General features: G+C 45.3%; 2 protein-coding genes and 1 non-coding gene across 6 annotated transcripts in view; all 3 read right to left on the bottom strand.

The window, feature by feature from the left end:
- Positions 1-500, bottom strand: part of frs2a (fibroblast growth factor receptor substrate 2a) — a 33,888-nt gene extending 33,388 nt beyond the window's left edge. For 2 of the 4 annotated variants that reach the window (XM_038978349.1, XM_038978354.1), the window contains exon 1: positions 7-499. The gene's annotated coding sequence lies outside the window, so the exon portion shown is untranslated. Of the gene's footprint in view, positions 1-6 lie in introns of all 4 variants that reach the window. The other 2 variants (XM_038978351.1, XM_038978350.1) reach the window with 2 other exon arrangements.
- Positions 501-15,302: 14,802 nt separating this feature from the next.
- On the bottom strand, positions 15,303-24,962 carry cct2 (chaperonin containing TCP1, subunit 2 (beta)). The gene is made up of 13 exons (XM_038978363.1): positions 24,839-24,962; positions 23,733-23,807; positions 20,849-20,914; positions 20,032-20,143; positions 18,633-18,709; positions 18,253-18,365; positions 17,819-18,021; positions 17,197-17,297; positions 16,803-16,930; positions 16,355-16,578; positions 16,064-16,192; positions 15,696-15,899; positions 15,303-15,474 (listed from the first exon to the last, which is right to left on the bottom strand). The coding sequence occupies exons 1-13, from the start codon at positions 24,839-24,841 to the stop codon at positions 15,329-15,331; spliced, it is 1,581 nt and encodes a 526-aa protein (XP_038834291.1). The 5' UTR covers positions 24,842-24,962; the 3' UTR covers positions 15,303-15,328.
- On the bottom strand, positions 17,428-17,570 carry LOC120032349. The gene has a single exon (XR_005473811.1). It is a non-coding gene; the product is annotated as a small nucleolar RNA SNORA47 (small nucleolar RNA).
- Positions 24,963-25,102: the final 140 nt, after the last annotated feature.

Below are 25,102 nucleotides of genomic sequence, written 5' to 3'. Positions count from 1 at the left end.
GATAACCTATATCCAGTATCCATCAATGTTCCAGGTGCCCTCCCCAGCGCTGGGTCCCGAGTCACACCTTCTCACCATGGCCTGTCCTCACCATGGCCTGTCCTCATCATGGCCTGTCCTCATCAGGGTCCCCTCACATCAGCCTGCAGAGGAGAGAGAGACAGAGATTCAATATTGGGATTGATGCTTTGTCATTCAAATGCATTCAACCACACTACAGATAGACAGACAGGAGGGAGGGAGAAAGACAGAGAGAGAGACAGAGAGAGAGGTGAAGTCACCTCACACAGCTCTGTCTTGACACTGCGCCGGGTAATAGAGAAGACCAGATGACAGTGTAGAGGAGGTGCTGCAGGTGAAAAGTGGAGGGTGGAGGCAATACAAATAAAAACATATAGAGACTGGGAGGACTATGGGGGCTGACTGACTGACTGGCTGATACCTGAGTGACGGGTAGAGAGTATTAATTAACCAGATAAATGGGGCGTCAAGATTGTGTGTGTGTGTATACGTGTGTGCGTGTGAGCGGTACGTGTGTGTATGTGTATCTGTGTGTGCGTTTGTACAAGCAGCCGTGTGTTTGTGTGTGTGTGTGCGTTTGTGTATCTGTGTGTGCGTTTGTACAAGCAGTGTGTTTGTGTGTGTGTGGCACACCAGACTAATTAGATTGGGAGGCTCCAGGCTATATCTGCCTACTCAATCTTTCATAAAACAGAAAAGAATCTGCCTAAGGCGGACATTGTGTCTTCCTGCCATCCTTCAGCACTCTGAGGCAAACGCACAGAGAACCTCTAGCTCCATATTAGAACCTACACACAGAGAACCTCTAGCTCCATATTAGAACCTACACACAGAGAACCTCTAGCTCCATATTAGAACCTACACACAGAGAACCACTAGCTCCATATTAGAACCTACACACGGAGAACCTCTAGCTCCATATTAGAACCTACACACAGAGAACCACTAGCTCCATATTAGAACCTACACACGGAGAACCACTAGCTCCATATTAGAACCTACATTTGAAACGAACCTACTTACAGAAATAGGTTGTAGAGGCAGTCTCTCTGCTTACAGAAATAGGTTGTAGAGGCAGTCTCTCTGCTTACAGAAATAGGTTGTAGAGGCAGTCTCTCTGCTTACAGAAATAGGTTGTAGAGGCAGTCTCTCTGCTTACGAAATAGGTTGTAGAGGCATGTCTCTGCTTACAGAAATAGGTTGTAGAGGCAGTCTCTCTGCTTACAGAAATAGGTTGTAGAGGCAGTCTCTCTGCTTACAGAAATAGGTTGTAGAGGCAGTCTCTCTGCTTACAGAAATAGGTTGTAGAGGCAGTCTCTCTGCTTACAGAAATAGGTTGTAGAGGCAGTCTCTCTGCTTACAGAAATAGGTTGTAGATGCCGTCTCTCTGCTTACAGAAAGGTATCGGACACATTAGGGATTGATAATAAATACACACACAAAAAAATCTAATTCCACACAACCCAACAATGGACAGTTAAAAATCTGTTTATTTGATATGATACAACAAGATGATTTCAGATTTGGAGCTACAGTGATTTACTGGAACACAGTGAAATGAGTGACTAGCTACATGACACAGCCTAGCTCAGCCCAGCTATCAGGTAACCTGGTTCCATCAAGGTCTCAGGTAACCCAGACAAACAGCCCAGCTATCAGATAACCTGGTTCCATCAAGGTCTCAGGTTACCCAGACAAACAGCCCAGCTATCAGGTAACCTGGTTCCATCAAGGTCTCAGGTTACCCAGACAAACAGCCCAGCTATCAGGTAACCTGGTTCCATCAAGGTCTCAGGTAACCCAGACAAACAGCCCAGCTATCAGGTAACCTGGTTCCATCAAGGTCTCAGGTAACCCAGACAAACAGCCCAGCTATCAGGTAACCTGGTTCCATCAAGGTCTCAGGTAACCCAGACAAACAGCCCAGCTATCAGGTAACCTGGTTCCATCAAGGTTCCAGGTAACCCAGACAACAGCCCAGCTATCAGGTAACCTGGTTCCATCAAGGTCTCAGGTAACCCAGACAAACAGCCCAGCTATCAGGTAACCTGGTTCCATCAAGGTCTCAGGTAACCCAGACAAACAGCCCAGCTATCAGGTAACCTGGTACCTTCAAGGTCTCAGGTTACCCAGACAAAGCAGCCCAGCTATCAGGTAACCTGGTACCTTCAAGGTCTCAGGTTACCCAGACAAAGCAGCCCAGCTATCAGGTAACCTGGTTCCATCAAGGTCTCAGGTAACCCAGACAAACAGCCCAGCTATCAGGTAACCTGGTTCCATCAAGGTCTCAGGTTACCCAGACAAAGCAGCCCAGCTATCAGGTAACCTGGTTCCATCAAGGTCTCAGGTAACCCAGACAAACAGCCCAGCTATCAGGTAACCTGGTTCCATCAAGGTCTCAGGTTACCCAGACAAACAGCCTATCAGGTAACCTGGTTCCATCAAGGTCTCAGGTAACCCAGACAAACAGCCTATCAGGTAACCTGGTTCCATCAAGGTCTCAGGTAACCCAGACAAACAGCCCAGCTATCAGGTAACCTGGTTCCATCAAGGTCTCAGGTTACCCAGACAAAGCAGCCCAGCTATCAGGTAACCTGGTTCCATCAAGGTCTCAGGTTACCCAGACAAAGCAGCCTATCAGGTAACCTGGTTCCATCAAGGTCTCAGGTTACCCAGACAAAGCAGCCCAGCTATCAGGTAACCTGGTTCCATCAAGGTCTCAGGTTACCCAGACAAAGCAGCCTATCAGGTAACCTGGTTCCATCAAGGTCTCAGGTTACCCAGACAAAACAGCCTATCAGGTAACCTGGTTCCATCAAGGTCTCAGGTTACCCAGACAAAGCAGCCCAGCTATCAGGTAACCTGGTTCCAACAAGGATTCTCTACTCTAGTCATGTGGTGGACTGTCTAGTGTCTAGTGCAAAGCAGATTGGGACTAACAAGGATTCTCTACTCTAGTCATGTGGTGGACTGTCTAGTGCAAAGCAGATTGGGACAACAAGGATTCTCTACTCTAGTCATGTGGTGGACTGTCTAGTGTCTAGTGCAAAGCAGATTGGGACAACAAGGATTCTCTACTCTAGTCATGTGGTGGACTGTCTAGTGCAAAGCAGATTGGGATAACAAGGATTCTCTACTCTAGTCATGTGGTGGACTGTCTAGTGCAAAGCAGATTGGGACAACAAGGATTCTCTACTCTAGTCATGTGGTGGACTGTCTAGTGCAAAGCAGATTGGGATAACAAGGATTCTCTACTCTAGTCATGTGGTGGACTGTCTAGGTCTAGTGCAAAGCAGATTGGGATAACAAGGATTCTCTACTCTAGTCATGTGGTGGACTGTCTAGTGTCTAGTGCAAAGCAGATTGGGACAACAAGGATTCTCTACTCTAGTCATGTGGTGGACTGTCTAGTGTCTAGTGCAAAGCAGATTGGGACAACAAGGATTCTCTACTCTAGTCATGTGGTGGACTGTCTAGTGCAAAGCAGATTGGGACAACAAGGATTCTCTACTCTAGTCATGTGGTGGACTGTCTAGTGTCTAGTGCAAAGCAGATTGGGACAACAAGGATTCTCTACTCTAGTCATGTGGTGGACTGTCTAGTGCAAAGCAGATTGGGACAACAAGGATTCTCTACTCTAGTCATGTGGTGGACTGTCTAGTGTCTAGTGCAAAGCAGATTGGGACAACAAGGATTCTCTACTCTAGTCATGTGGTGGACTGTCTAGTGCAAAGCAGATTGGGACAACAAGGATTCTCTACTCTAGTCATGTGGTGGACTGTCTAGTGTCTAGTGCAAAGCAGATTGGGACAACAAGGATTCTCTACTCTAGTCATGTGGTGGACTGTCTAGTGCAAAGCAGATTGGGACAACAAGGATTCTCTACTCTAGTCATGTGGTGGACTGTCTAGTGCCTAGTGCAAAGCAGATTGGGACAACAAGGATTCTCTACTCTAGTCATGTGGTGGACTGTCTAGTGCAAAGCAGATTGGGACAACAAGGATTCTCTACTCTAGTCATGTGGTGGACTGTCTAGTGTCTAGTGCAAAGCAGATTGGGACAACAAGGATTCTCTACTCTAGTCATGTGGTGGACTGTCTAGTGCAAAGCAGATTGGGACAACAAGGATTCTCTACTCTAGTCATGTGGTGGACTGTCTAGTGCAAAGCAGATTGGGATCAACAAGGATTCTCTACTCTAGTCATGTGGTGGACTGTCTAGTGTCTAGTGCAAAGCAGATTGGGACAACAAGGATTCTCTACTCTAGTCATGTGGTGGACTGTCTAGTGTCTAGTGCAAAGCAGATTGGGATAACAAGGATTCTCTACTCTAGTCATGTGGTGGACTGTCTAGTGCCTAGTGCAAAGCAGATTGGGACAACAAGGATTCTCTACTCTAGTCATGTGGTGGACTGTCTAGTGTCTAGTGCAAAGCAGATTGGGACAACAAGGATTCTCTACTCTAGTCATGTGGTGGACTGTCTAGTGCAAAGCAGATTGGGACAACAAGGATTCTCTACTCTAGTCATGTGGTGGACTGTCTAGTGTCTAGTGCAAAGCAGATTGGGACAACAAGGATTCTCTACTCTAGTCATGTGGTGGACTGTCTAGTGTCTAGTGCAAAGCAGATTGGGACAACAAGGATTCTCTACTCTAGTCATGTGGTGGACTGCCTAGTGCAAAGCAGATTGGGATAACAAGGATTCTCTACTCTAGTCATGTGGTGGACTGTCTAGTGCAAAGCAGATTGGGATAACAAGGATTCTCTACTCTAGTCATGTGGTGGACTGTCTAGTGTCTAGTGCAAAGCAGATTGGGATAACAAGGATTCTCTACTCTAGTCATGTGGTGGACTGTCTAGTGCAAAGCAGATTGGGACAACAAGGATTCTCTACTCTAGTCATGTGGTGGACTGTCTAGTGCCTAGTGCAAAGCAGATTGGGACAACAAGGATTCTCTACTCTAGTCATGTGGTGGACTGTCTAGTGCCTAGTGCAAAGCAGATTGGGACAACAAGGATTCTCTACTCTAGTCATGTGGTGGACTGTCTAGTGTCTAGTGCAAAGCAGATTGGGACAACAAGGATTCTCTACTCTAGTCATGTGGTGGACTGTCTAGTGCCTAGTGCAAAGCAGATTGGGACAACAAGGATTCTCTACTCTAGTCATGTGGTGGACTGTCTAGTGCAAAGCAGATTGGGATAACAAGGATTCTCTACTCTAGTCATGTGGTGGACTGTCTAGTGCCTAGTGCAAAGCAGATTGGGACAACAAGGATTCTCTACTCTAGTCATGTGGTGGACTGTCTAGTGTCTAGTGCAAAGCAGATTGGGACAACAAGGATTCTCTACTCTAGTCATGTGGTGGACTGTCTAGTGCTAGTGCAAAGCAGATTGGGACAACAAGGATTCTCTACTCTAGTCATGTGGTGGACTGTCTAGTGCAAAGCAGATTGGGACTAACAAGGATTCTCTACTCTAGTCATGTGGTGGACTGTCTAGTGCAAAGCAGATTGGGACAACAAGGATTCTCTACTCTAGTCATGTGGTGGACTGTCTAGTGTCTAGTGCAAAGCAGATTGGGACAACAAGGATTCTCTACTCTAGTCATGTGGTGGACTGTCTAGTGTCTAGTGCAAAGCAGATTGGGACAACAAGGATTCTCTACTCTAGTCATGTGGTGGACTGTCTAGTGTCTAGTGCAAAGCAGATTGGGACAACAAGGATTCTCTACTCTAGTCATGTGGTGGACTGTCTAGTGCAAAGCAGATTGGGACAACAAGGATTCTCTACTCTAGTCATGTGGTGGACTGTCTAGTGCAAAGCAGATTGGGACAACAAGGATTCTCTACTCTAGTCATGTGGTGGACTGTCCTAGTGCAAAGCAGATTGGGATAACAAGGATTCTCTACTCTAGTCATGTGGTGGACTGTCTAGTGCAAAGCAGATTGGGACAACAAGGATTCTCTACTCTAGTCATGTGGTGGACTGTCTAGTGCAAAGCAGATTGGGATAACAAGGATTCTCTACTCTAGTCATGTGGTGGACTGTCTAGTGCCTAGTGCAAAGCAGATTGGGACAACAAGGATTCTCTACTCTAGTCATGTGGTGGACTGTCTAGTGCAAAGCAGATTGGGATAACAAGGATTCTCTACTCTAGTCATGTGGTGGACTGTCTAGTGCCTAGTGCAAAGCAGATTGGGACAACAAGGATTCTCTACTCTAGTCATGTGGTGGACTGTCTAGTGCAAAGCAGATTGGGATAACAAGGATTCTCTACTCTAGTCATGTGGTGGACTGTCTAGTGTCTAGTGCAAAGCAGATTGGGACAACAAGGATTCTCTACTCTAGTCATGTGGTGGACTGTCTAGTGTCTAGTGCAAAGCAGATTGGGATAACAAGGATTCTCTACTCTAGTCATGTGGTGGACTGTCTAGTGTCTAGTGCAAAGCAGATTGGGACAACAAGGATTCTCTACTCTAGTCATGTGGTGGACTGTCTAGTGCAAAGCAGATTGGGACAACAAGGATTCTCTACTCTAGTCATGTGGTGGACTGTCTAGTGCAAAGCAGATTGGGACAACAAGGATTCTCTACTCTAGTCATGTGGTGGACTGTCTAGTGCAAAGCAGATTGGGACAACAAGGATTCTCTACTCTAGTCATGTGGTGGACTGTCTAGTGCAAAGCAGATTGGGACAACAAGGATTCTCTACTCTAGTCATGTGGTGGACTGTCTAGTGCAAAGCAGATTGGGACAACAAGGATTCTCTACTCTAGTCATGTGGTGGACTGTCTAGTGCTAGTGCAAAGCAGATTGGGACAACAAGGATTCTCTACTCTAGTCATGTGGTGGACTGTCTAGTGCAAAGCAGATTGGGATAACAAGGATTCTCTACTCTAGTCATGTGGTGGACTGTCTAGTGCAAAGCAGATTGGGACAACAAGGATTCTCTACTCTAGTCATGTGGTGGACTGTCTAGTGCAAAGCAGATTGGGACAACAAGGATTCTCTACTCTAGTCATGTGGTGGACTGTCTAGTGTCTAGTGCAAGCAGATTGGGACAACAAGGATTCTCTACTCTAGTCATGTGGTGGACTGTCTAGTGTCTAGTGCAAAGCAGATTGGGACAACAAGGATTCTCTACTCTAGTCATGTGGTGGACTGTCTAGTGCAAAGCAGATTGGGACAACAAGGATTCTCTACTCTAGTCATGTGGTGGACTGTCTAGTGTCTAGTGCAAAGCAGATTGGGACAACAAGGATTCTCTACTCTAGTCATGTGGTGGACTGTCTAGTGTCTAGTGCAAAGCAGATTGGGACAACAAGGATTCTCTACTCTAGTCATGTGGTGGACTGTCTAGTGCAAAGCAGATTGGGACAACAAGGATTCTCTACTCTAGTCATGTGGTGGACTGTCTAGTGTCTAGTGCAAAGCAGATTGGGACAACAAGGATTCTCTACTCTAGTCATGTGGTGGACTGTCTAGCTAGTGCAAAGCAGATTGGGACAACAAGGATTCTCTACTCTAGTCATGTGGTGGACTGTCTAGTGCAAAGCAGATTGGGACAACAAGGATTCTCTACTCTAGTCATGTGGTGGACTGTCTAGTGCCTAGTGCAAAGCAGATTGGGACAACAAGGATTCTCTACTCTAGTCATGTGGTGGACTGTCTAGTGCTAGTGCAAAGCAGATTGGGACAACAAGGATTCTCTACTCTAGTCATGTGGTGGACTGTCTAGTGCAAAGCAGATTGGGATAACAAGGATTCTCTACTCTAGTCATGTGGTGGACTGTCTAGTGTCTAGTGCAAAGCAGATTGGGACAACAAGGATTCTCTACTCTAGTCATGTGGTGGACTGTCTAGTGCAAAGCAGATTGGGACTAACAAGGATTCTCTACTCTAGTCATGTGGTGGACTGTCTAGTGCTAGTGCAAAGCAGATTGGGATAACAAGGATTCTCTACTCTAGTCATGTGGTGGACTGTCTAGTGTCTAGTGCAAAGCAGATTGGGACTAACAAGGATTCTCTACTCTAGTCATGTGGTGGACTGTCTAGTCTAGTGCAAAGCAGATTGGGACTAACAAGGATTCTCTACTCTAGTCATGTGGTGGACTGTCTAGTGCTAGTGCAAAGCAGATTGGGATAACAAGGATTCTCTACTCTAGTCATGTGGTGGACTGTCTAGTGTCTAGTGCAAAGCAGATTGGGACAACAAGGATTCTCTACTCTAGTCATGTGGTGGACTGTCTAGTGTCTAGTGCAAAGCAGATTGGGACAACAAGGATTCTCTACTCTAGTCATGTGGTGGACTGTCTAGTGTCTAGTGCAAAGCAGATTGGGACAACAAGGATTCTCTACTCTAGTCATGTGGTGGACTGTCTAGTGCAAAGCAGATTGGGACAACAAGGATTCTCTACTCTAGTCATGTGGTGGACTGTCTAGTGTAGCAAAGCAGATTGGGACAACAAGGATTCTCTACTCTAGTCATGTGGTGGACTTGTCTAGTGCAAAGCAGATTGGGACAACAAGGATTCTCTACTCTAGTCATGTGGTGGACTGTCTAGTGCAAAGCAGATTGGGACAACAAGGATTCTCTACTCTAGTCATGTGGTGGACTGTCTAGTGTCTAGTGCAAAGCAGATTGGGACAACAAGGATTCTCTACTCTAGTCATGTGGTGGACTGTCTAGTGCAAAGCAGATTGGGACAACAAGGATTCTCTACTCTAGTCATGTGGTGGACTGTCTAGTGTCTAGTGCAAAGCAGATTGGGACAACAAGGATTCTCTACTCTAGTCATGTGGTGGACTGTCTAGTGTCTAGTGCAAAGCAGATTGGGACAACAAGGATTCTCTACTCTAGTCATGTGGTGGACTGTCTAGTCTAGTGCAAAGCAGATTGGGACAACAAGGATTCTCTACTCTAGTCATGTGGTGGACTGTCTAGTGTCTAGTGCAAAGCAGATTGGGATAACAAGGATTCTCTACTCTAGTCATGTGGTGGACTGTCTAGTGCTAGTGCAAAGCAGATTGGGATAACAAGGATTCTCTACTCTAGTCATGTGGTGGACTGTCTAGTGTCTAGTGCAAAGCAGATTGGGACAACAAGGATTCTCTACTCTAGTCATGTGGTGGACTGTCTAGTCTAGTGCAAAGCAGATTGGGACAACAAGGATTCTCTACTCTAGTCATGTGGTGGACTGTCTAGTGCTAGTGCAAAGCAGATTGGGACAACAAGGATTCTCTACTCTAGTCATGTGGTGGACTGTCTAGTGCAAAGCAGATTGGGACAACAAGGATTCTCTACTCTAGTCATGTGGTGGACTGTCTAGTGCAAAGCAGATTGGGACAACAAGGATTCTCTACTCTAGTCATGTGGTGGACTGTCTAGTGCAAAGCAGATTGGGACAACAAGGATTCTCTACTCTAGTCATGTGGTGGACTGTCCTAGTGCAAAGCAGATTGGGACAACAAGGATTCTCTACTCTAGTCATGTGGTGGACTGTCTAGTGCAAAGCAGATTGGGACAACAAGGATTCTCTACTCTAGTCATGTGGTGGACTGTCTAGTGCAAAGCAGATTGGGACAACAAGGATTCTCTACTCTAGTCATGTGGTGGACTGTCTAGTGCAAAGCAGATTGGGACAACAAGGATTCTCTACTCTAGTCATGTGGTGGACTGTCTAGTGCAAAGCAGATTGGGACAACAAGGATTCTCTACTCTAGTCATGTGGTGGACTGTCTAGTGCAAAGCAGATTGGGACTAACAAGGATTCTCTACTCTAGTCATGTGGTGGACTGTCTAGTGCAAAGCAGATTGGGACAACAAGGATTCTCTACTCTAGTCATGTGGTGGACTGTCTAGTGCAAAGCAGATTGGGACAACAAGGATTCTCTACTCTAGTCATGTGGTGGACTGTCTAGTGCTAGTGCAAAGCAGATTGGGACAACAAGGATTCTCTACTCTAGTCATGTGGTGGACTGTCTAGTGCCTAGTGCAAAGCAGATTGGGACAACAAGGATTCTCTACTCTAGTCATGTGGTGGACTGTCTAGTGCAAAGCAGATTGGGACAACAAGGATTCTCTACTCTAGTCATGTGGTGGACTGTCTAGTGCTAGTGCAAAGCAGATTGGGACAACAAGGATTCTCTACTCTAGTCATGTGGTGGACTGTCTAGTGCAAAGCAGATTGGGACAACAAGGATTCTCTACTCTAGTCATGTGGTGGACTGTCTAGTGCAAAGCAGATTGGGACAACAAGGATTCTCTACTCTAGTCATGTGGTGGACTGTCTAGTGCTAGTGCAAAGCAGATTGGGACAACAAGGATTCTCTACTCTAGTCATGTGGTGGACTGTCTAGTGCAAAGCAGATTGGGACAACAAGGATTCTCTACTCTAGTCATGTGGTGGACTGTCTAGTGCAAAGCAGATTGGGACAACAAGGATTCTCTACTCTAGTCATGTGGTGGACTGTCTAGTGCTAGTGCAAAGCAGATTGGGACAACAAGGATTCTCTACTCTAGTCATGTGGTGGACTGTCTAGTGTCTAGTGCAAAGCAGATTGGGACAACAAGGATTCTCTACTCTAGTCATGTGGTGGACTGTCTAGTGTCTAGTGCAAAGCAGATTGGGACTAACAAGGATTCTCTACTCTAGTCATGTGGTGGACTGTCTAGTGTCTAGTGCAAAGCAGATTGGGACAACAAGGATTCTCTACTCTAGTCATGTGGTGGACTGTCTAGTGCTAGTGCAAAGCAGATTGGGATAACAAGGATTCTCTACTCTAGTCATGTGGTGGACTGCCTAGTGCTAGTGCAAAGCAGATTGGGACAACAAGGATTCTCTACTCTAGTCATGTGGTGGACTGTCTAGTGCCTAGTGCAAAGCAGATTGGGACAACAAGGATTCTCTACTCTAGTCATGTGGTGGACTGTCTAGTGCCTAGTGCAAAGCAGATTGGGACAACAAGGATTCTCTACTCTAGTCATGTGGTGGACTGTCTAGTGCTAGTGCAAAGCAGATTGGGACAACAAGGATTCTCTACTCTAGTCATGTGGTGGACTGTCTAGTGCAAAGCAGATTGGGACAACAAGGATTCTCTACTCTAGTCATGTGGTGGACTGTCTAGTGCAAAGCAGATTGGGACAACAAGGATTCTCTACTCTAGTCATGTGGTGGACTGTCTAGTGCAAAGCAGATTGGGACAACAAGGATTCTCTACTCTAGTCATGTGGTGGACTGTCTAGTGCCTAGTGCAAAGCAGATTGGGATAACAAGGATTCTCTACTCTAGTCATGTGGTGGACTGTCTAGTGCCTAGTGCAAAGCAGATTGGGACAACAAGGATTCTCTACTCTAGTCATGTGGTGGACTGTCTAGTGCAAAGCAGATTGGGATAACAAGGATTCTCTACTCTAGTCATGTGGTGGACTGTCTAGTGCAAAGCAGATTGGGATAACAAGGATTCTCTACTCTAGTCATGTGGTGGACTGTCTAGTGCAAAGCAGATTGGGACAACAAGGATTCTCTACTCTAGTCATGTGGTGGACTGTCTAGGTCTAGTGCAAAGCAGATTGGGATCAACAAGGATTCTCTACTCTAGTCATGTGGTGGACTGTTCTAGTGCAAAGCAGATTGGGACAACAAGGATTCTCTACTCTAGTCATGTGGTGGACTGTCTAGTGCAAAGCAGATTGGGACAACAAGGATTCTCTACTCTAGTCATGTGGTGGACTGTCTAGTGCAAAGCAGATTGGGACAACAAGGATTCTCTACTCTAGTCATGTGGTGGACTGTCTAGTGCAAAGCAGATTGGGACAACAAGGATTCTCTACTCTAGTCATGTGGTGGACTGTCTAGTGCCTAGTGCAAAGCAGATTGGGACAACAAGGATTCTCTACTCTAGTCATGTGGTGGACTGTCTAGTAGTGCAAAGCAGATTGGGATAACAAGGATTCTCTACTCTAGTCATGTGGTGGACTGTCTAGTGCAAAGCAGATTGGGACAACAAGGATTCTCTACTCTAGTCATGTGGTGGACTGTCTAGTGTCTAGTGCAAAGCAGATTGGGACTAACAAGGATTCTCTACTCTAGTCATGTGGTGGACTGTCTAGTGCAAAGCAGATTGGGACAACAAGGATTCTCTACTCTAGTCATGTGGGACTGTCTAGTGCCTAGTGCAAAGCAGATTGGGACTAACAAGGATTCTCTACTCTAGTCATGTGGTGGACTGTCTAGTGCCTAGTGCAAAGCAGATTGGGACAACAAGGATTCTCTACTCTAGTCATGTGGTGGACTGTCTAGTGCAAAGCAGATTGGGACAACAAGGATTCTCTACTCTAGTCATGTGGTGGACTGCCTAGTGCCTAGTGCAAAGCAGATTGGGACAACAAGGATTCTCTACTCTAGTCATGTGGTGGACTGTCTAGTGCAAAGCAGATTGGGACAACAAGGATTCTCTACTCTAGTCATGTGGTGGACTGTCTAGTGCAAAGCAGATTGGGATAACAAGGATTCTCTACTCTAGTCATGTGGTGGACTGTCTAGTGTCTAGTGCAAAGCAGATTGGGACAACAAGGATTCTCTACTCTAGTCATGTGGTGGACTGTCTAGTGTCTAGTGCAAAGCAGATTGGGACAACAAGGATTCTCTACTCTAGTCATGTGGTGGACTGTCTAGTGTCTAGTGCAAAGCAGATTGGGATAACAAGGATTCTCTACTCTAGTCATGTGGTGGACTGTCTAGTGCAAAGCAGATTGGGACAACAAGGATTCTCTACTCTAGTCATGTGGTGGACTGTCTAGTGCCTAGTGCAAAGCAGATTGGGATAACAAGGATTCTCTACTCTAGTCATGTGGTGGACTGTCTAGTGCCTAGTGCAAAGCAGATTGGGATAACAAGGATTCTCTACTCTAGTCATGTGGTGGACTGTCTAGTGTCTAGTGCAAAGCAGATTGGGATAACAAGGATTCTCTACTCTAGTCATGTGGTGGACTGTCTAGTGCAAAGCAGATTGGGACAACAAGGATTCTCTACTCTAGTCATGTGGTGGACTGTCTAGTGCAAAGCAGATTGGGACAACAAGGATTCTCTACTCTAGTCATGTGGTGGACTGTCTAGTGTCTAGTGCAAAGCAGATTGGGATAACAAGGATTCTCTACTCTAGTCATGTGGTGGACTGTCTAGTGCAAAGCAGATTGGGACAACAAGGATTCTCTACTCTAGTCATGTGGTGGACTGTCTAGTGTCTAGTGCAAAGCAGATTGGGACAAGGATTCTCTACTCTAGTCATGTGGTGGACTGTCTAGTGCAAAGCAGATTGGGACAACAAGGATTCTCTACTCTAGTCATGTGGTGGACTGTCTAGTGTCTAGTGCAAAGCAGATTGGGATGAACAAGGATTCTCTACTCTAGTCATGTGGTGGACTGTCTAGTGCAAAGCAGATTGGGACAACAAGGATTCTCTACTCTAGTCATGTGGTGGACTGTCTAGTGCAAAGCAGATTGGGACAACAAGGATTCTCTACTCTAGTCATGTGGTGGACTGTCTAGTGTCTAGTGCAAAGAAGATTGGGATAACAAGGATTCTCTACTCTAGTCATGTGGTGGACTGTCTAGTGCAAAGCAGATTGGGATAACAAGGATTCTCTACTCTAGTCATGTGGTGGACTGTCTAGTGCAAAGCAGATTGGGATAACAAGGATTCTCTACTCTAGTCATGTGGTGGACTGTCTAGTGCCTAGTGCAAAGCAGATTGGGACAACAAGGATTCTCTACTCTAGTCATGTGGTGGACTGTCTAGTGCCTAGTGCAAAGCAGATTGGGATAACAAGGATTCTCTACTCTAGTCATGTGGTGGACTGTCTAGTGCAAAGCAGATTGGGATAACAAGGATTCTCTACTCTAGTCATGTGGTGGACTGTCTAGTGCAAAGCAGATTGGGACAACAAGGATTCTCTACTCTAGTCATGTGGTGGACTGTCTAGTGCAAAGCAGATTGGGACAACAAGGATTCTCTACTCTAGTCATGTGGTGGACTGTCTAGTGCAAAGCAGATTGGGACAACAAGGATTCTCTACTCTAGTCATGTGGTGGACTGTCTAGTGCAAAGCAGATTGGGACAACAAGGATTCTCTACTCTAGTCATGTGGTGGACTGTCTAGTGCAAAGCAGATTGGGACAACAAGGATTCTCTACTCTAGTCATGTGGGACTGTCTAGTGCAAAGCAGATTGGGATAACAAGGATTCTCTACTCTAGTCATGTGGTGGACTGTCTAGTGTCTAGTGCAAAGCAGATTGGGATAACAAGGATTCTCTACTCTAGTCATGTGGTGGACTGTCTAGTGTCTAGTGCAAAGCAGATTGGGACAACAAGGATTCTCTACTCTAGTCATGTGGTGGACTGTCTAGTGCCTAGTGCAAAGCAGATTGGGATAACAAGGATTCTCTACTCTAGTCATGTGGTGGACTGTCTAGTGCAAAGCAGATTGGGACAACAAGGATTCTCTACTCTAGTCATGTGGTGGACTGTCTAGTGCAAAGCAGATTGGGATAACAAGGATTCTCTACTCTAGTCATGTGGTGGACTGTCTAGTGCAAAGCAGATTGGGACAACAAGGATTCTCTACTCTAGTCATGTGGTGGACTGTCTAGTGCAAAGCAGATTGGGACAACAAGGATTCTCTACTCTAGTCATGTGGTGGACTGCCTAGTGCAAAGCAGATTGGGACAACAAGGATTCTCTACTCTAGTCATGTGGTGGACTGTCTACTAGTGCAAAGCAGATTGGGACAACAAGGATTCTCTACTCTAGTCATGTGGTGGACTGCCTAGTGCAAAGCAGATTGGGACAACAAGGATTCTCTACTCTAGTCATGTGGTGGACTGCCTAGTGCAAAGCAGATTGGGATAACAAGGATTCTCTACTCTAGTCATGTGGTGGACTGTCTAGTGCAAAGCAGATTGGGACAACAAGGATTCTCTACTCTAGTCATGTGGTGGACTGTCTAGTGCAAAGCAGATTGGGACAACAAGGATTCTCTACTCTAGTCATGTGGTGGACAGTTAGCTGTAGACTTGACCAATCAGAATGAACCAGTCATTGAGGATAGAAGCAGAAGACAGGGAACATTCTGGCAGCGCAAGACACTGGAGCCGTTATCCCTCCATAACAGACAGGAGAACAGGGATGCCAATGCCAAGAATGGAGGTTTAAGTCAGGCTTTTGACTGCACCTACTGCAAGGATTCTGGGATATCTGGAACAGTAAAAGATAGCTGCAGGGTGTGTGTGTGTGTCAGGTGCTGGTCGTCACCTGGGCGCAGCCTTGATGATGTTGTCGACGCGGAGGATCATCTCTGCAGCCTCCGCAGCAGACAGCAGAACCTGTCTCTTGACCTGGAAGCTCTCTGTCACCCCCATCTCTGACATGTCACCGATGGTACCCTGGTTCATATCTGAGGGACCCGGGAAGACGGACAGACATTAGCCAAAGTGTGATGCGATGCGTCGGACTCACGTATTCAATCTGTTTTAATTCATCTGGCCCCGTTCAAATAAAATGATTAGAAGAAGAAAAACAAAAAAGGTCACAGGTCAACGGAAGGAGAACGAGGCACATGCCAAAGCTAGGTTTGAAACATCTAGGAGAGTGGAGGTGTATTGAGACGGTACTCACTCAGACCCATGGTGGTCTTCCCCTCCTGATGAGCAGCTCTCAGCTGGGCCACCAGATCGGCACTGTCGTAACCGGCGTTGTCTGCGATGATGGTGGGCAGCATTCTGAGAGCTTTGGCGAAAGACTCCATGGCCACGGCCTCTTTGCCCGGTGTCCTGAGGGCCAGGTCTGTCACCACCTTGGCCATCAGCATCTCAGAGCAGCCTGGAGGGTCAGCAGCATGGTGATTCTCACAGTGAGTTTAGACAGTAGGGGGGGGGGGCTGTGTTGAACTGGTTGCTGGACTATTTCAGCCTGTTACTTCCCCACAGTATCCATGTAGATGGGCAGTGTGTGTGTGTGTGTGTGTGTGTGTGTATAGACCTCACCTCCTCCGTAGACAGTACGCGTCTCCTTGACGGTCTGAGCCAGGACACACAGGGCATCGTGGAGAGACCTCTCAGCCTCATCCAGGATCTGCTGCGTGGCTCCACGCAGCACCACGGTACACGCCTCACCTGGGAGAGGGAACACAAAAACACAGAGGCAAAGATGGTCAGAACTTACAATCAGAGAAAATACGAGGAAGACAAATTCTGACCGTCAAGCCATTATCCTGCGATAAAACTCAGAGGTATAAACCCATTACTACATCAGTCTGCTGTTGTATCAACACTGACCCAGGGCCACTCCTGAGAAGTGGATGAGAGTGTCCTCGCCGATCATCACCTCCTCGATCAGCTTGCAGTGGCCCAACTTCACCAGCTCGGGGTGGTCGAAGGTCGACGTGATCTCTCCTCCCGTGACGAGAGCCAGGCGCTCCACTCCAGAGAAGTCGGCGTGTTCTATGGCCATGACGCCTGCTGCAGCAAACAGCTGCTCTGGGTAGTTGTAGATCAGCTGTCTGGTGATCAATCATTATTGATTACTAAATTACTCAAATCAGTCACACACACAACGCTGGAAAAAACTTGATGAATAGGTGAACTTCTACTTTGTGTGTGTGTGTGTGTGTGTGTGTGAGGTGTGTGTGTGTGTGAGGTGTGTGTGTGTGTGGTGTGTGGTGTGTGAGGTGTGAGGTGTGTGGTGTGTGTGGTGTGTGGTGTGTGTGTGTGTGTGGGTGTGTACCTGTTGATGAAGCAGTTGATTCCGTGCTTGAGGATCCGCTCCACTTTCTCCTTCATCTTCTCTTTCTCAGCCATCTCGATCTCAGCCACCTTGGCCGTGGAGTCCACACGCACCCTGGAGCCAAAGATCTGACACAACATTACACAGTTGGTTGGTTAGAAACATGAAGGGAATTTCCAGCCATTTTTACAACACGTCTTAAGAGGCCAATAGGAGATAGTAGGGAAGAGTATCAGGGATGGATTTAATTCTGATTCAGTCAGCTGGAATTTCAAAAAAAAAAAAGTTCCTTGTTTTTCAAAGAGGAAAATTGGAACTGGAGTTACAGTTTACTTCCTGAATTGATAAAGAATTGATCGTCTGTAACCCTACGAGCGTATAAAAAAGGTATAACCTTGATCTTATCGGTGTCCATGCCAGTGTTGGAGATGAGGATGTTGACGTTCTCCAGCCTCTTGGGCTGGTTCACACCAATCCTCTTGTCCAGCAGAAAACCTACCAAGACAACCAACACATGAAGCTGCATTAAACACAGAGTAGATGGTTGAACAATCGGTCCTCTAACTAAGAGTAGGTTGTTTATTATTAAATGTTCACACATATATATATATTACACACAGTACACTAGTTTTGTGCATAGACGCAACATTAGCTGTAATGAACGTCTCATATAGCCAGTTTTGCTGCATCTACCCAATTTTAATTTAGGAGGTTATTAACCAGTTATAACAGCACAGTATGAAGCTGCTACACCTTCTCAATCCTCCAAGAGAACATATACACAACTCGGGGTCAGACTAGAGATCTTTAGACCTTCATTAGGTCACACCGTAGCAAAGGTTTAGCAATGTGAAAACCCTCCCCGCCTGCGTTTCTCATTGGTCATCTTCAGGTAATCCCTCCCTGTTTCAGTCAGTTTTTCTTCCGTTTGGTACCCTAATGAATATGACCCAGATGAGACCAACTGCTGTTTTCTGTCAGAGGTAGAATATGCATCAGCCTCCCAGCGGTCTCACCTTCGTCCAGGTAGGAGTCGATGAGGCTGCCTCCGAGCTTCTTGATGACGTGGATGGCTTCCAGGTTACCGGAGCTCTTCAGCCGGAGCACAGCCTCCACGGCCAGCTTGGCGAAGTGGTCCTTGTGGTGGGTCAGCAGCTTGGAAGACAGGGTGGTGCGGGAGATGTTCAGAAGGTCCTCATGGAACTTCACCTGGTCGTCACTGAGGAGGAGGGGGAGAATAAACAGGAGGAGGGAAGGATGGTATTTTTCACAGCTTAGCAATGTGTCAAGTCTTTCTTTATGGTTTTGGATGGGTGATTACTCATCTATGTAAGAGCTTATTAAAAACGTATAACATCTCATGACATTAGCTGAGTTCAGTTGTGTGATAGAGACCTCGTAGTTAAACCTGACATTATATTCTAGAAATGCTTCATCATTGAAGGCCTACCCATGGTCCACAGCAGCCTCCTTCAGAGCCTGGCGGGCTGCCTGGGTGGCCTTCCTCCAGCCAGAGATGATGATCTGAGGGTGGATCTTCTTGGCGATGAGGAGCTCAGCTTCCTAAAAGACAAGACATCAGGGTTGTATTCATTTGGGTACACCGTAGGAAAAACATTTTTGCAACGGGAAACAAAAAACAAGCATTTGTTATTGGGTCATTGAATACTTAGGAAGTATTACCAAGACAATGCACTATAGCTGGTGTTGATAATGGTTTCACTTCCAGGAGTTAATCACTTCACAACAGACAGCGATGTGAAATACAGTATTAGCTAGATGTGCTGAAGAGGGGGATTAAGGTTTGTTAAGGAAATCATCCACTCTTACCCTGAGCAGTTCAGCAGCCAATACCGTGACAGAGGTGGTGCCATCTCCAACCTCATCATCCTGGGTCTTGGACATGTCTGGAAGACAGGAGGACTAAAGATCAGAGAGGGTCTAGGACATGTCTGGAAGACAGGAGGACTAAAGGATCAGAGAGGATCTTGGACATGTCTGGAAGACAGGAGGACTAAATTATCAGAGAGGATCTTGGACATGTCTGGAAGAAAGAAGGACTAAAGGACCAGAGAGGGTCTAGGACATGTCTGGAAGAAAGAAGGACTAAAGGACCAGAGAGGGTCTAGGACATGTCTGGAAGAAAGAAGGACTAAAGGACCAGAGAGGGTCTAGGACATGTCTGGAAGACAGGAGGACTAAAGGACCAGAGAGGGTCTAGGACATGTCTGGAAGACAGGAGGACTAAATTATCAGAGGATCTTGGACATGTCTGGAAGAAAGAAGGACTAAAGGACCAGAGAGGGTCTAGGACATGTCTGGAAGAAAGAAGGACTAAAGGACCAGAGAGGGTCTAGGACATGTCTGGAAGACAGGAGGACTAAAGGACCAGAGAGGGTCTAGGACATGTCTGGAAGACAGGAGGACTAAATTATCAGAGGATCTTGGACATGTCTGGAAGACAGGAGGACTAAAGGACCAGAGAGGGTCTAGGACATGTCTGGAAGAAAGAAGGACTAAAGGACCAGAGAGGGTCTAGGACATGTCTGGAAGAAAGAAGGACTAAAGGACCAGAGAGGGTCTAGGACATGTCTGGAAGAAAGAAGGACTAAAGGATCAGAGAGGACAACAACAGTGTCCAGAAAGACCGCATAGCAGAGGGCCACTGCCTTGGGGAGCAGCCTTTCATACTTCCCTACAACTACATAGTTAAACTGGTGAACACAACACTCACCAACCAGAGAAATACACAACGCAGAGGTCAAGAGGACTAAAAGTCAACAGAGTAATAATGATCAATGGAAAGTGTTTTTTATGTAATAGGGGATTAATGATCAATGGGTCAGAGACATGGGAGAAATTTCAGTCCGGGACTCATAGCTACATGGCAAGTTCTCATTGGTCCAAATTGTTTATACATTGAACCTGAAATAGGATACTTGTTATTTAGCCATTGGCCCAGTTTAATTGCAAGGAATTATAATTCATCAACCACAGGCTAGGGCTGGGTTATAAATATAAAGTACACCCTGTCCCCTTGTTCTGTGGGGAGAATCACAGGAGAGAATCATCTTAGAGAATCACTGAGGACAAGGGAGAATGAACATCTACCTCTCAGCATAACATCTCCTCTTTGAATAAACCTATTTACCTCCTCCTGATTTGCTTTGGGGTCTGTGTTATTGAAGAGTAACATCAACTGCTAACACTGGTGAACATCAAAACTCACCAACCAACACTTTGGCAGCAGGGTTGTCCACTCCGATGGCTTTGAGGATGGTGGCCCCATCATTGGTGACTGTAACAGTTCCCTCCCTGCCACCTCCGATAAGGATCTTGTCCTGCAAGGTTTTTATTATTAAATGTTTTATTTCACCTTTATTTAACCTGCTAGGCCAGTTGAGAACAAGTTCTCATTTACAACTGCGACCTGGCCAAGATAAAGCAAAGCAGTGCGACAAAAACAACACAAAGTTACACAAAAAACGTTCAGTCAATAACACAATAGAAACATGTATGTACAGTGTGTGCAAATGAGGTAGGATAAGGGAGGTATGGCAATAAATAGGCCATAGTGGCGGAAAACTACAATTTAGCATTAACACTGGAGTGATAGATGTGCAGATGATGATGTGCAAGTAGAGATACTGGGGTGGAAAAGAGCAAAAATAAATAAATAACAATATGGGGATGAGGTAGTTGGGTGGGCTATTTACAGATGGGCTGTGTACAGGTGCAGTGATCGGTAAGCTGCTCTGACAGCTGATGCTTAAAGTTAGTGAGGGAGATATAAGTCTCCAGCTTGATGATTTTTGCGATTCGTTCCAGTCATTGGCAGCAGAGAACTGGAAGGAAAGGCGGCCAAAGGAGGTGTTGGCTTTGGGGACGGACAGTCAATGTGAGCTTGAGCCATGCAAACTATACATTTGGTCTAGTTGAGTTTATGCTATGCACTTAGGGACTGAAATTTTGGTTTGTATAATTGTTCATAATTTGGAATTAATAATCGATTGATGTCAATGACAGACTTGCTGAGTGATGCATACCATTCCTTTTGGTCCCAAGGTACTCTTCACCAGATCTCCAATGGCGATGGCACCGATGAAGGACGACTGGAGGAAATCCAAAACGTTAGTGTAGCACGATATACCGGTAACATCACAGTACCAAAACGTTAGTGTAGCACGATATACCGGTAACATCACAGTACCAAAACATTAGTGTAGCACGATATACCGGTAACATCACAGTACCAAAACATTAGTGTAGCACGATATACCGGTAATATCACAGAAACAAAACGTTAGTGTAGCACGATATACCGGTAACATCACAGTACCAAAACGTTAGTGTAGCACGATATACCGGTAACATCACAGTACCAAAACATTAGTGTAGCACGATATACCGGTAATATCACAGAAACAAAACGTTAGTGTAGCACGATATACCGGTAACATCACAGTACCAAAACATTAGTGTAGCACGATATACCGGTAACATCACAGAAACAAAACGTTAGTGTAGCACGATATACCGGTAATATCACAGTACCAAAACGTTAGTGTAGCACGATATACCGGTAACATCACAGTACCAAAACATTAGTGTAGCACGATATACCGGTAACATCACAGTAACAAAACATTAGTGTAGCACGATATACCGGTAACATCACAGTACCAAAACATTAGTGTAGCACGATATACCGGTAACATCACAGTACCAAAACGTTAGTGTAGCACGATATACCGGTAACATCACAGTACCAAAACATTAGTGTAGCACGATATACCAGTAACATCACAGTACCAAAACATTAGTGTAGCACGATATACCGGTAACATCACAGTACCAAAACATTAGTGTAGCACGATATACCGGTAACATCACAGTACCAAAACATTAGTGTAGCACGATATACCGGTAACATCACAGTACCAAAACATTAGTGTAGCACGATATACCGGTAACATCACAGTACCAAAACATTAGTGTAGCACGATATACCGGTAACATCACAGTACCAAAACATTAGTGTAGCACGATATACCGGTAACATCACAGTACCAAAACATTAGTGTAGCACGATATACCGGTAACATCACAGTACCAAAACATTAGTGTAGCACGATATACCGGTAACATCACAGTACCAAAACATTAGTGTAGCACGATATACCGGTAACATCACAGTACCAAAACATTAGTGTAGCACGATATACCGGTAACATCACAGTACCAAAACATTAGTGTAGCACGATATACCGGTAACGTCACAGTACCAAAACATTAGTGTAGCACGATATACCGGTAACATCACAGTAACAAAACATTTTATGATACCAACATTTTAGAATACTTGAATACCGTAGTACCGTTACATATGATACCAACATTTTAGAATACTTGAATACCGTAGTACCGTTACATATGATACCAACATTTTAGAATACTTGAATACCGTAGTACCGTTACATATGATACCAACATTTTAGAATACTTGAATACCGTAGTACCGTTACAAATGATACTACCACATTTTTCAGCCCTACAACTGGCACCTGTAATGTTAATAAAGTCAGATTTATTTTATTTTATTGAACAGCCACTAGTCTCTTGTATGGACCGGTTCAATAATGACCACTTGACTTTCATGCACATATCAGGTGTGGGAGCTGCAGTCTGTCAGCTGCAACCTCTTCAAGCCATCACTCACCTGTGTGTGTTAGCGGGAGAGAATGATGTGTGTGTGTGTGTGTGTGTGTTAGCGGTTGAGAGAATGATGTGTGTGTGTGTGTGTTAGCGGTTGAGAGAATGATGTGCGTGTGTTAGCGTTTGAGAGAATGATGTGCGTGTGTGTGTGTGTGTTAGCGTTTGAGAGAATGATGTGCGTGTGTGTGTGTGTGTTAGCGTTTGATAGAATGATGTGTGTGTGTGTGTTAGCGTTTGAGAGAATGATGTGTGTGTGTGTTAGCGTTTGAGAGAATGATGTGTGTGTGTGTTAGCGGTTGAGAGAATGATGTGTGTGTGTGTTAGCGGTTGAGAGAATGATGTGTGTGTGTGTTAGCGGTTGAGAGAATGATGTGTGTGTGTGTGTGTGTGTGTTAGCGGTTGAGAGAATGATGTGTGTGTGTGTGTGTGTTAGCGGTTGAGAGAATGATGTGTGTGTGTGTGTGTGTTAGCGGTTGAGAGAATGATGTGTGTGTGTGTGTGTTAGCGGTTGAGAGAATGATGTGTGTGTGTGTGTGTTAGCGGTTGAGAGAATGATGTGTGTGTGTGTTAGCGGTTGAGAGAATGATGTGTGTGTGTGTGTGTTAGCGGTTGAGAGAATGATGTGTGTGTGTGTGTGTGTGTTAGCGGTTGAGAGAATGATGTGTGTGTGTGTGTGTTAGCGGTTGAGAGAATGATGTGTGTGTTTGATTGTTTCTGAGAGGGAGGTTTCAGACGGTGTTCTCTCCTTACTGCTACGATGTCATCCAGATCATTATGCATGTATATTCCTTCCTCCCATTCCTCCAACCAAATCACAGATAGGCCTTTGCCAATATGAGCAAATCAGCAGTTCTATGCCGTATTCTAGTACACAGTGTGAAGTTAAATTCAGTGTGTTGTTCTGAGTAGAGGTGTGAATATCAGTGACATATTTTTGTGTGTAGCACGTGTATAATGTTTAGAATATGGGAACAAGAGTCGGAGGGAAGGGACGAACAGGACATTAGGCCACTGAAATGTTTTCCGTGTGATATCGCGATACTTGGCCTGGTATCGTAAGTAAACTGTGTGTATCGTGACAACCTTTACAAAACATTGTTATAAATGAATGGTACAGTAGAAAAGCAACTATTAATGTAGTATAATAAAGGGAAATGGGGATGATATACTAACATAACATTACATAAAGTAAACATCACAGAGCACTCAGCTCACCAGACGGGCTGTCTCAGCTTTCTCCTCGTCAGCTCCTTGCCTGAAGATGTTCACTGGGGCCATGGATAGGGACGCCTGCAAGACAGCGAAAGGTCTCAGACAACGCAATCTTGCCAGAGTCACACCCCGAAACAAAGCAAACTGGTGAATGCTTGTGTAAAAAGTTACATGTTTTGACTTGACAATCTCTATGGTAATATATTATGTCAAAGAAATATCCATAATCATGGCAGTGTCAAGATGACGAACATGTGTAAGAAGCCAAGAGCTGCTGACATAATTTGACAGGTGATGTGAATGATGCATTGAAATGTCTAAACTCATGCTTACATTTGTATCAACAAAAAATATTAACATTGTGCCTTATTATCAAACTCAAAAATGTACATTGCCGACCATACATGGTCATAGATGCACTTGGATGTTTGAACGGCAGACGGTTGGTAGCATGGGGCTAGGGCTGTAACAAGGACCAGTTGCTGACTCCACCCACTTCTCCTAAGAAACCGCTAGAAGCTTTGTGGCCCAAGCGAACTGCGTTTTGGTAAACGCTATAACTAGCCATGTAGCCTTCATTGTTGTGTAATTGTGCAAGAACATGAAAACGTTGAAATCTGTCGTGTCATGCTACTGTTAGATGGCCAAACCCAACAACTAGCTCGCCAACTACAAATCTAGGGATACTGACGGGAGACAAAGTAGCTTAGCTAGTTAGCTCCACCCCTTAGCAAGTTGCTATTTTGTAAAAAAATAAATAATAATAATTAAGTCGTTTCTACTGCTACGTTCATTCAAAGCTTATCCAGTTCAAGGTGAAAATGAACTGTTTCTACATCAGGCTTGATTTTCTGTTGATCACATAATGCCATCCACATAAAATTACCACATGACGCTATTAGCTAACCGGCTAACTAGTTGGCTGCGTCCAGGGCCCATGTGCTTCCCCAGTCAACATTACATCCGTCAGAAATAAAGAAATTAACAAAACCCATATTTATGCAAGATACTGGAAGTTTACGATAATGTTGTTTAAGTCTGTGTAGTTAATGGTTACAATCATGTCGTTAAATAAAATATTTATAAACGGAACAAAGAGGTTCGCTTACCATGATTTCTGTGAGTTGATAGCAGAAGCCGTGCACGCACCGGGAAGGAACAAATAGGAGTGACGCAGCTACGTAAGGACTCGCCCATAGCAAAGGTCCGTTCGATTTTGTGCCCCCGTGGGGCAGCGTTTGCACTTTTGGTACAATTTCTCTCCTCTCTACCGATCCGGCATTTAGGATGACCTAAATCAAACCCACCTAATTTAGAGAGTATTGTGCAGATTGTGCGAACTCACTGCACACCCCTCTCTACTCCTTCTCAAA

This window comes from Salvelinus namaycush, chromosome 38 (assembly GCF_016432855.1).
Source record: "Salvelinus namaycush isolate Seneca chromosome 38, SaNama_1.0, whole genome shotgun sequence".
Classification (NCBI taxonomy): domain Eukaryota; kingdom Metazoa; phylum Chordata; class Actinopteri; order Salmoniformes; family Salmonidae; genus Salvelinus; species Salvelinus namaycush.
Note: the sequence above shows the minus strand (reverse complement) of the source record. Positions and strands in the feature narration are given on the sequence as shown.